The sequence below is a fragment of the Vipera ursinii genome (genome assembly GCF_947247035.1).
Source record: "Vipera ursinii genome assembly, chromosome: Z".
NCBI classification, from domain to species: Eukaryota; Metazoa; Chordata; class Lepidosauria; order Squamata; family Viperidae; genus Vipera; species Vipera ursinii.
This window is the reverse complement of record NC_139517.1, coordinates 47,940,225-47,952,324: the sequence shown is the minus strand read 5'-3', so window position 1 is coordinate 47,952,324 and position 12,100 is coordinate 47,940,225. Positions and strand designations below refer to the sequence as shown.

Below are 12,100 nucleotides of genomic sequence, written 5' to 3'. Positions count from 1 at the left end.
AATTTTATTGAGAATTTCTAGTGTTGAGAAAATGCTAATATATCCTCAGATCTAATGCTTACAATTCAGCAGGAATTTGTGCTAGGATGAGGGATGGAGACAAAACAGGCAGACACACAGAATGTCTTCCTGTGGTCTTGGAGGATTCTTAGCCCTCATCAACAATTGTTAATTTACATAAAACATCATAAAATCTCCAAAATGGTATGATAGTCCAGCAGCCATTAACATACCACTCCAGATAAAATCATATACCATACTGCTCTTCTTTTAGCTTCTTCCAGAAGGCAATCAAATTGAAGTCTCCCTCTGTGTGTGAGCATTCCAGGGGAGTAGTACTGCTACTGAAAAGCACTTATCTTTGAGTTTTGGCCTTCTTCCTCTCCTAAAAAATGGGAGAACCACCAGCAGTTTTCAGCAAAATTGAATTGGTTGAACCAATTCTACTGTAAGAATCCTGAAAGTATGCCATAAAAAAATTAAAGGCAAAAATCAGCACCTTAAATTGTACCTGAAACGACTTCTGGTCCTGCGCAGTAGCGACCGGTTGCGGGCTTGCAGATTCTCTGCACCCCCACATCTAATTTTGCCCTGCCTGGAGACCCTAAATGGGTCAAAGTTGCCTGGAGAGGCGATGAAGAAGGGTGCTCCAGCGATTCTGGAACAGCAGCCACCATTCCTTTTGACTTGGGGAAAGCCTTCTAACCCGACAGGAGAAAGGCTGGCCCTACTGCATTGACCAGCCCAAGCTATTTGCAACTGAAGTCCAAAAGCACTAACCAGCACAACTGTGAACAGCATGCTTGAAACTGGGTAAGGAATTCAATCTTCTCTTTTCTATTCTACATTTAATTTCCTGGAAAAGATCCCCAAGAAGCAAAATACCTTTGAAAAGGAAGGAGGGGGATTTCTGCCCCATGTTTATCCTAATTGAAGTGGTGAATTAATATTTTTATGGAGGATCAAAATATATGGAAGTGAAATAAATAAAAAAACTGAAATTTAAAATTTAAATCTGGATAAATCTAAAATTGTTTAAGACTCTCATTTTAAAGATAATTGTTCATTTTGGAAATTGAAAAACAAATAGTTGCTGACACCGAGTGGTGGATAAAGACTATGATAGCTACGACTTTAATGTAAGACTTGGCAAAACCTGGGAAAAGCTAATCTATGTTTGTGACCTTCAAAGCTTGAACAACAAAGAACAGCTGTGACAAAAAAACAAGAAAAAAGACAATAATCTGGGCTGTAGACAAAGAGAATTATAAATTTCAGAAAAAAACTTTTTTGAACTATTTGGATTACAAATATCTATTTAACTGGGAAGCTATTTGCAGAGAAAAGAAAAGAAAAACTCAAATTCTTGGCCATCATGGGTTTTATCCATTTCTTAAGAAATGTAAAAGTGTGAGATGGTTCATGTGGAAAAACAGAGTTAAATTTTCAAATGTAATTAATTTTTGAGAAAATCTTAACCAGTAAGAATACCTAGAATTTGGTGGGAGAAACAAACTAAAATAAGGACTGTAACAGGATCTATGATAAGGCAACCAGAATGATTGGATAGAAAAGAAATATTATATTGATGTGATTATTATTTTTAGGAATATTGGAAAAAAATATATATTGAATTGTTATCTATCAAAACAATAAGAATTGTATTAACTCCATGTTTGCAAAAGAGGATATTTTGGGAAAAGAGGAAATCAACCAAAACCATTATGTGGATTATGGATTATAGAAATCAAATGTTAATGATTGTTTAATAAATGTAACCCAGACAACAGTGTTCACCAATTATTAAGTGCTTTATGTTTTAAAAAAATCAATAAAATATATTACAAAAAAATTGTATCTGAAAGTCTATTGGTAACCAGTGCAGGTTCACAGACATAAAGTTTTCTCACTCTAGTGAGCAGTGGCTAACATACAAGTTACAGTACTTTAAACTAGGTTGAAATGTCTGCTTTAAAGGCAGCCCAAAGTAGGTACTACAGTACTTCGAGTTGTGATGATAGCATGATAGCACTGTAATAAGGTTTTCTTCTCTTAGGTAGGGGTGCAATTAATGAAGCAGCTAGAGTTGGGCAAAGGCCTCTTGGCTATTGCCACCTGCTGTGCCTCCAAAGGTGTAAGTCCAAGATGAAGCCCAAATCATAGACCAGGTCCTTCAATAGTGCTTCCCCATCAAGAGATACCATTAAAGCAGCCTATAAAGAACTGTGAGATTAGCTTTCATGAAGAGGAGGAAGAAATACAGCCAAGACAATAATCAGATATAAATGTTGGCCTAAAGCAGGAATAAAGGTGGCTCAGTGGGTTAGGACGCTGAGCTTGTCGATCAGAAGATCGGCAGTTTGGCGGGTCGAATCCCGAGTGCTGCGTAGCAGTGAGCACCTGTTACTCGTCCCAGCTTCTAGCAACTTAGCAGTTTGAAAGCACATAAAAATGCAAGTAGAAAAATAGGGACCACTATGGTGGGAAGGTAACAGTGTTCTGTGCGCTTTTGGTTGTCTAGTCATGCCGGCCACATGACCATGGAGACGTCCTCGGACAAGCGCTGGGTCTTCGGCTTTGAAACGGAGATGAGCACCGGCCCCTAGAGTCGGAAACGACTAGCACGCACGTGCAGGGGAACCTTTACCTTTACCTAAAGCAGGAATGGAATTTAAGAAAGAATCTCAGACTCACCACCCTAAAGCTTGTCTGTGTTGTCAAGACTGGAGCAAATTTTACAAACTAAATTAGCTAACTGATCCCTATAGTCATCTAGGAGCCCTTGATGTTGATTCTTCTCCAACAAGCAAGAGTCACTTTAAACACTATCAATTTACAGCCACTACTGCTGAAATAAGAGAGAAATAAAATAAGTCAATGTAAAAAGAAATTTAAAAAACAAAATGTTGCTCTTCTGAGTGTTAGAAGGTATTTATAAAATGAGCAAATCCTGTTCTTTCTCACTATACTTTAATTGCTTATACACACAACTCACCACTAGACCAAATTAGAAGCCTCTAAATAAACAATGTGTATGGGACACGGTGGCTCAGTGGGTTAGGACGCTGAGCTTGTCGATCAGAAGGTCGGCAGTTTGACGGGTTGAATCCTGAGTGTTGAGTAACAGAGTGAGTGCCTGTTACTCGTCCCAGCTTCTGCCAACATAGCAGTTTGAAAGCATGTAAAAATGCAAGTAGAAAAATAGGGACCACTACGGTGGGAAGGTAACAGCGTTCCGTGCGCCTTTGGAGTCTAGTCATGCCGGCCACATGACCACGGACACGTCCTCGGACAAGCGCTGGCTCTTCGGCTTTGAAACAGAGATGAGCACCGGCCCCTAGAGTCGGAAACGACTAGCACGCATGTGCAGGGGAACCTTTACCTTTTTTAAACTGCCAATTCAACTTGGAATTTGGATAAAGGCAGCTTATTATGTATATTTTGCCCTATGAGTACACTGAATTAAAAAAATGAAACTTTGCTTTTTTATCCTTTACCAACTGTTGCCAACATGATTTATATAGCACTTGCAAGTGGATACAGTAGAAGTGAAGGAAAAAACAAGCTTGGTATTTATGACAGCATATCAGTTTGAGGTACTGCATCCAACTGATTTATGATGGCAAACTGTTTTAGACAAAACTCTGCAGCCCTGCTGTGAAAAGGGGCTAAGCACAAAACTACTAATATCATTAGATGAATTCTAGGGATTGTCTGGCCTAACATACAGAAAAAAATAGTTCAAATTCTGTACTTTCCTTCCTCCTTTGTTACCAGTATTTTAATTCTCTACAACTGCATCCTATAAAACCAAACCAATAAACTATAACCCCCACAAGAATTTATATCCTAAGAATTTAAATTATTAGCCTATTCAGTAGTGTGAAAACCTCCTCAAAAAAACCCTTCTTGGTTTCCAGTTTTTCGCAGTAGTGCAGCAGCTGAGGGATTGTGGGGCTCCGCACCCTACCACCAATTTCTGCCTGCTAGGGTACCCTAAATGGGCCTGAAGTTGCCCTATAGAGGCAACAAAGAAGGATGTCCCGCTGATTGTGGAGAGATGGTGGTTGATCCAATCGGCTTGGGAAAAGCCCTCCAGAAACTGGCAGGAGAAAGGCTAGCAAACATCAGAATTTAGCCCAAGCTACAAGCAGCTGAAGCCCAAAAGCACTATTTTAAGCTGACTATAAACAATATGTTTGGAACTGGGTAAGAACAGTGATTTTCTCTCTTCTACTTGAAAATTGATTCCCTGGGGGGGAAAAAAACCCCAAAAGCAAAAAGCCTCCAAAAGTGAGGAGGGGGATCTTGGCCCCACCCTCCTACAGACGGAAGTGGCAAATTAAACTGTTCATGGAGAACAGAAATATATTGAAAGAATTACAAGACTTAACTTGGATAAGTTTGAAATAGGGGGAATCTGTTAAGATTTTCTTTTTAAATCATGGAAATAGAAGTAAACAATTGTCTATTACTGAAAAATGGAAAAAAATGATGTGGTGCTGACATCTAGCAGTGGATAAAATATACAACAGCAGTTGCTTTATTATAGGGATTGGCAAAGCCCAGGAAGAGATGACTGCTTCTTGATGACCTTCAATGTCTTAATAACAGAGAACAGCTGTGACAAAAAAAAGAAAAGAAAAAAGAAAACATTTTGGGCTACCTACAAAGTGAGAACTATAAACTGTAAAAAAAAGAAGAAGTCCTTTCTGGATTACAAATACTAACTCAACTATGATTCTAAAGCTGTGTTTGGCTATCATGAAAAACCAGAGATCTGCAGAAAGAATCTACCAAGAAAAAATAACTCCAAAAGGAGATCTATGCTATGTTGCAACTAATTCAAACAATATCAAACCACAAGGAAATAAAAAATAACTTTGAAAATATAAATGGACACATCTTCAATTTAAGTTTACAACACAAAAATTCTCAGAAAACAAAAATAGAGTGAGCAGAATAAACGGACAACTGAATACGAGAGGAGAGATTTTCAGATGGAACTTAACAACAAAAGAAAGTATGACTTAAACCCAGAAGGAAAAAAAACTTACATGAAATACTGGATATGGAAAAGATAACCTACACTTTAAGATCACAAAATAAGTTTGAGGGCAAGAATTTTTTTTTGACAAAATGGATTCTGTCAGGAGAACTATGAGAACCTGAGACAAAAAATGATAAATAAAATCAAGAAAGAAAGGAAAATTCTCAATGAATACAAAAGGGCAAAACCTTCCTATAAAAACATCTTACCTGTTTTGCCTTTTATACCTTAACAACATTTTGAAGATTATGGGAAGATTTTTGGATTCAGTGAAGCACTCTGGTCAGGAAAGACGTTTGGCAAAAAAAAAAAAAAAGGCTAAAGCTAGAATTAAGAAACTAGATGATGGGATTTACCAGAAGAAATATTTAAAAATTAAATGTTTGTTTGAATATGGTTAAAGAAATAGAATTTGGATATAAATGAAGATTAGTTTGGGATGAACCCCTAAAGTAATATAGCATGCCTTGCTTTTTCTTTTCTTTTGTTGTTTGATATGAGAAATATAAAAATATTGGGATGGTTTATATAAAAGAAATGTTTTCTGTTTTCCTTTTTTTAAAGATATGAGAAATGTAAAAATGTTGGGATGGCTTGTATGAGAAAAAAGACTTAAATACTTAACTGTAACGAATCTTAACCAATGAGAATGCTTTGAATACTGTGGGGAAAACAAATTTAAATAAGAACTTTATAAACAGGATCTATGACGAGGCAACGAAGATGATCAATCAGAAAAATTTTATATTGATGTGGTTATTTGCAGAAATATGAGCAAAATGTTTATATTTGTCATTGATTCAAATAATAAGAATTGTATTAATTTAAGGTTGGCAAAAGAGAATATTATTGGAAGAAGAGAAAATCAAGCAAAGCCATAATATGGACAATAGATTTATAGAAATTGTCATTGTTTTTTACATAACCCAGACAAAATGCTGTTTACCAAATATTAAAGTGATTATGTTAAAAAACAATAAAACAATTTTTTTAAAAAAAACTCTTCTTCACAAAAAGAAAAAATACAGAGTCCAACCAATATCAGATCCACTAAAGGAACACATTCAAAATTGCAGCACTATAGAATCAGGTTGAGTTAGTGTCAATTCTGCTGCATGGATCACTTTGCTATAATTAGGAATATATCATTATATGCAAGTGCTTAGACATCCCTGGTCAATTTGTGCATGTTAATGGAATCCAAAATGAACAGCTGATAAAACTTGTGTATTGTACAAAGATAAAACATGTATGATACAAAGATAAACATGACATCTTCCTGCAAATTTGACAGCATGCATATTGTTTATATAAGGCCTAATATTTCTGAGAAAGGCTCTGCAAGAAAAAGTGTTTGTGTGTTTGGGGGAGGGGAAATCCAAAAACAATATTAGCTATCTATGACAGAGGTCCCCAACCTTTTGGGCATCAGGGACTGGTTACATGGAGACAGGTTTTTCCACAGACTAGAGGGGGCGTGGTTTTGTATGCTGCCTGCATCCCACGGATGGGGCTTTGCTTGTTTGTGCGGCCCGGTTGCTGGCATGCTGCAGCCCGGTACCGCAGCATGCCAGGGGGTTGGAGACCCTTGATCTATTGGAAGCTTTTGGAAATTGCATTTCTGCCAAAAAGTGTTTCAAAGACTGAAAGGGTGAGCAAACCTTTACACCTATCATTTTGCATCTATCATATTCATTATTTTATTCTCAATCTGCAAGCTGCACATTAAAAAGCTTGCAGTTACAGAAAGATGTAAAGTTTAATTCTACACTATGAGCTTGAACCATCTATTATGAAATTAGGGATTTGACCAGGAATGCCTAAATTTTTGCATACGACTGTACCTTGCTTTAAAACAATGTGTTTAATCAGATGATTTGTTCTGACTATATATAGAATATTTGAGTATTTCCCATACAGTGGATAGCTCAGCAGAAAAATGGAATCTCTCATGGAGCAAGAGGCTTGAAGATAAGTTACATGTTGCTACTCTTATGTGGAATCAAATATTCTATGCACCTTCCAGGCAACATGGGTGTTTGTTCCTATGGGAAAGAGATCTTACATAGCTAGATCTTACTATTTCAACCATATACTTGCTGACTCATCATTACTATGGTAAACTTTGCTCTATCACATTACTGGATTCTTCTTGCACCTTAGAATATGAAGTGGAATTCATGGTTGCACTTGTTTCATTCAGCATAAGAATTAATTGGGGGTAGAAATAAAGCATTGATAACATAGAGATCCTTATGAAGAACTACAGAATTCACTAAATTGGAACCTCAGAGCTTTGAGTTACCTGATCAAGCTTTTTTTTGGTCCTTTACTGCCCAATCAGATTATGAGTTCTCCCAAACCCAGGATAAACTCATCCGTATCTTCATTTAAACATACACTCTAATATTACTCCTTTTGATGTCTCCCAGAACCTAATTACTCACCTGCATTGGATAAATCAGATTTTTCCTTACCATGAATAATTTTATTCATCTCTTCCCTATTTGTCTGCTGTAATGAAATGTTGGAAGGCTATAGTTCTAAAATCTTTAAGTATTCAAATACATAATACAAAATTTTAGTTGAGAACTGAATGAAATGCACTAGATCTGCAAAGCAGCGCTCTTAAATTTCAGTTCAGGAAAAGTTAACAAAGACTATGGAACAGCATGACTGAAGGGACCAATAGTAAAGAGATACATGTTTTATTTAAGAAAACACACTCTGGCACTATTCATTACTAACCAACACTATCAATTCACACATAAAGACTGCAAAATATGTATCTGAGGCTTTGCTCCTGACCCCTTATGATGAAATTCTGTTTCTTGTGGGTTTTTTGACCATCGTTAACACAGAGGTAGGCAACCATTTTTTATTTATTTATTTATGTGGAAGGCCATGTTCCTCTATAAGTAATCAGTCTAGGATTGCATCACATGCTGAGATAGGACAGAGCTAAAGCAACTGATCCATTTAGCCAGAGCAAATTACATTAAGCTTATTCTTTCTGTAATCCCCCCTTTTTATCCATCTTTCCTTATCCAATGTATTCTCTCTCTCTTTTCCCCTACAAAGAAGACACAGATAAGGATGCATTGCTTTTGCTAGAAAAATGAACTGATTGATTGTAAAGATCTTTCAATGTCAAGTTGCATGAAATGAGACCAGAAATTGCAAACAGTTTACTCCTGCTTAAGCCCATTCTGAATGATCAATATTCATTCAACTTGGAAGCCAACTGGATTTCAAAGTACACTACAAAAGAAGTATGAAAGTGCCTTCAAGCTTCGTCCAGGAGACAGGAAAAAGTAAATACCACCATGTAGGGCAAAACCCTCAGGAACAAGATCTGAAAATGGGCTTATTTCATGCCTCATCATCATTACTGATAAAGCTCAGATATACTATTATAGAGATTTTTCATTTTACCCCATAACTTTCTAAAATGTCAGAGGAGAAACTTGGGAATAAACTGCAGACTCAAAATTATAGCTCCTTTTCATTAACAGGTCTGAGATAAGAATGATCAAGGGCAAAAATCAAATGGATACAGACAGAAATATTGGTTACCAATACACTGGTACCTATGAGGATGATTAAAGATAGATTCAAAATTCCTGTTACTTTTAATTTGTCGGCGTAATAGAGGTTGTACAGAGGTTCAATGTAGAAAGGAAATATAAGCAATCCAACAAAGCAGCTGATACAAGGAAGCAAACAGGGAAGGCTGCTCTCAGGAGCAGCTAGTGAGGGTAGCTGTTATGTGATTTTTTAAATCTGGGTAAGGATAAGGCTTACCTAGCTACAAATGACAGTGATGCAAAGGCAGTTGCAATAAGTTCAGGGCAATGAACCTCCTGTGCCCTTGGGAGATGGTAGAGAAAAGGCCTCTTTAAAACAAACAGGGAAAGAAGTCAACAAATTTCATTCATCGTGCCACTCTTGCTGTTTTTAAACAAATCTAACACCACTAAGAAGACTACAGCACAAGATGGATATAAAGATAAATAGTAAATCTGAAAAGAAACTGCAGCATCCCACAGATAGCATCCCCTTTCTGTTTTCATGAAAACCAGGAAAAAGTAAAGCGGAAGAAGCCAACAGGATTTATTCAGACCTAGCAGAACATCTAAGACGCTTTGGGCATTGGCCAGGCAAGGTCTCCAGAAACAAGTGCTAGGCTCATTTAATTAGAGCAGGAAAGAAAAAGGATTGTGATGAAACTTCAGGTCTTCCGTGCTTGATCATTCATGCTGAAATTAGGCAGGCCAATCTTGCTAAACCATCTAACAGGTTTGCCTTGCTATATATATATATATATATATGGTAAAATAAATGATAAATGATAAAATAAATGTAATGGAAGAAATACATGTAGAAAAGAGAAATTTACAACGGCATTAAAACTTGCATGATTGGACAAGTCACAAAGTTAGATAAGGGGAAACCATGCTGAGATGAAAAACTGAGTTTCAGTGGGAAGACTAAAGTGAAGCTTATGACCAGAAACATCAGCTCTGGGTAGAAGTCGACAGTGCTCTTGGCAGGCACAAACTAACTAGAAAGGAGATTGTCAGGGATGCTAGACCTGGACTGTTTAGGGCTTCTGATCTTGGGATTCTTGCCTGAAACAGCTCAGCGAATCTCCTATTCCTACCAATATAGCAGGAGATGGTCTGTTCTATCTTTCTGTATCTCAAAGACATGGTAGGAAAAGGGAAAAATTAAAAGATCCAACAAAAAACCAACCAGAAAAGGACTAGGAGTGAGAGTTTCTTTAGATGTTTAACTAAAAGTATGGTGAGGACTGTTTCCAGCCAGCTTCCCCATCTTGATAGTCACATAAACTGAGGCGAAGACTGTCTTGGGCCTACTGAAGAGTTCATAAGTTCAGAATGTAGCCATATCAGTAGAGGGTCTCTGCATTGCTGCTCCGGGGTCGCTTGATCTTCTCAATATTCTTTAGAATCATGTCATGCAGAGTCACCTGGAAGAAGAGAATCTGGCTGTTAGTTTTTTTTCTCCTGACTCTGGCAAGTATTTTTGTTTAACCAAGAGTATCATATTTCTCTCCAAGAAAGATTATTGCCCAACAACCTAACATTCTATACTTCAATGAATGCAAGGTTAGTTAAAATTAAACCAATTTTATGGAGTCATGGATTTTCCACAAATATTTCTAAGACACTATCAATTGAACAGAGGATTCTTTTCATAAAATTATCAAAAATACAGTGGCTGAGAGATTGAGAACTGTAAGAGTGGTTCAAATAGGCTTGTATTTGAAGTACTGACTTGAATCTTGAATGCTGTTGTACTTGAAATGATAAACTGACACATCTATGATATCTACCAAAAGTGCCATACCATAAAACTGAAAGTTAAATGGAAAAAGAATACTCTACCTTCGAATTACTCAACATATTACAGTAACATAGTCTTTTCTAGTCCCATACCTAACAAGTCATCAGATTTCAACTCCCAAAATTTTCAGTGTTATCATTTGCCATTCTCTTGTCCCAATATTTTTGATAAATGGAAAGCATTTCTTTGGCAGACATTCATGTCCCAGACAGAATCCTAAAGACCAAAGTTTTGAACAGTCCTGCCATAAGCTACAGTTTGGGAATTCTATATCAGATCTGGAGGGCACTAGCAGTCCAACAACACAGAAGTAACTAACACCTCTCCTGTCTATTGTAATGAATACTCTTCACAGTTTTTGTCACTTTCACTTTCATCACTTTAACACATCACAATAACTATGATGAGGACAAGTTGTCAAAAGACCTGTCAGGTTTACCAAAGAGAAGTTTGGAATTGCATTTCCATTAGCTACTCTTATAGTACAGTATATAGAAGAAATACTACAGTGAACACAACACAATGGTATAAATTAGCTGCACGGCCTATGATTGAATATATATTTTCTTCCAATTGTAAAAAAAGTATTAGCTGCTATTGGTCAGTGTTAATGACTAACAAAATGTCACTTGCCCACAACATAAGTGAAAGCTTCTAAATTCCTGGTTGTAGCTATGCCACATGTCAACTTCCCTCCGTTCAATGCGCTCCCACAGAGAGTGCCTCCTCAGGGTGCCTCCGATCAAAGAATGTCGATTGGTGGCCCCCAGGGGGAGGGCGTTCTCTGTGGGCGCGCCAGACCTGTGGAACCGCTTGCCGGTCGAGCTACGGATGGCCCCCGACCTTCGCTCCTTCCGGCGTGATCTAAAAACTTATTTATTCGATCAATCTGACCTGGTTATGATGGGTTAGGGTTTTAATATGGCTTTTAATTATTGTTTATATTCGGGCATAATATTTAATTGTCTTTTAACTTTTGTATTTCGCTTTTATATTTATTGCCCTGTACACCACCCTGAGTCCTTCGGGAGAAGGGCGGTATAAAAATCGAATAAAACTAAACTAAACATAAAGAGAGTACAAGAAAGATCTCTAAGGCTGAGAAAGAAACCAGAATTTCTCAAAGTGCTTCTCAGTGTGCCAATTTGTCACCAATGCTATACAAACAGCAATGGCTGTCAGTTGGCTTAGAGTGCAATTCAAGGTGCTGATTATATAAAGAAGTCCTGCATTTCTTAGGCCCTGGTTACCTAAGAGGCTAATTCCTGTTTATCAGTTAAGCTCCAGCAGAATGGATGTGCTGCAGGTCCCCTACACTGAATCTTGCCATCTTATGGGACCAAGGAAGTGGACCTTCTCTGTTACATCCCCACCACGATGGAACCGCATCCCTTAGACATGAGCATGGCACCCTCTCTTCTAGGGTTCTGGAAAGGTTTGAAAAACTGGCTTTGGTCCCAAGGGCTGATGGGGTTGCTGTTTGTTATTTGTTTAATGGCCATTTTATTTTGTGGATTTTATTAGAACATTTAATATTTTTAGCTGTTTTTGCCTCTTTTTTAGTTTTGTGTACCACCGAGACTCCACTGGAGTTGTGTGGCCAATAAATTTAAATAAATAAAAAACATTAATAGCAATAAGCAGCTAAGCATTTCAAGGGCAGCCTTATTTGAGAGAAAT

The 12,100-nt window shown here is 37.3% G+C and overlaps 1 protein-coding gene across 2 annotated transcripts in view; it reads right to left on the bottom strand.

The window, feature by feature from the left end:
• The window catches only part of PSME3 (proteasome activator subunit 3), a 29,438-nt gene continuing 17,338 nt past the window's right edge, over positions 1 to 12,100 (bottom strand). The window contains exons 11-12 of one of the 2 annotated variants that reach the window (XR_014494068.1): positions 9,806 to 10,043; positions 1 to 2,653 (exon numbers count right to left, since the gene is read on the bottom strand). Coding sequence is in view for 1 of the 2 variants with exons in the window: in XM_083376081.1 (XP_083232207.1) it covers positions 9,963 to 10,043 (81 nt within the window). In the remaining variant the exon portion in view is untranslated. Of the gene's footprint in view, positions 10,044 to 12,100 lie in introns of both variants that reach the window. The other variant, XM_083376081.1, reaches the window with a different exon arrangement.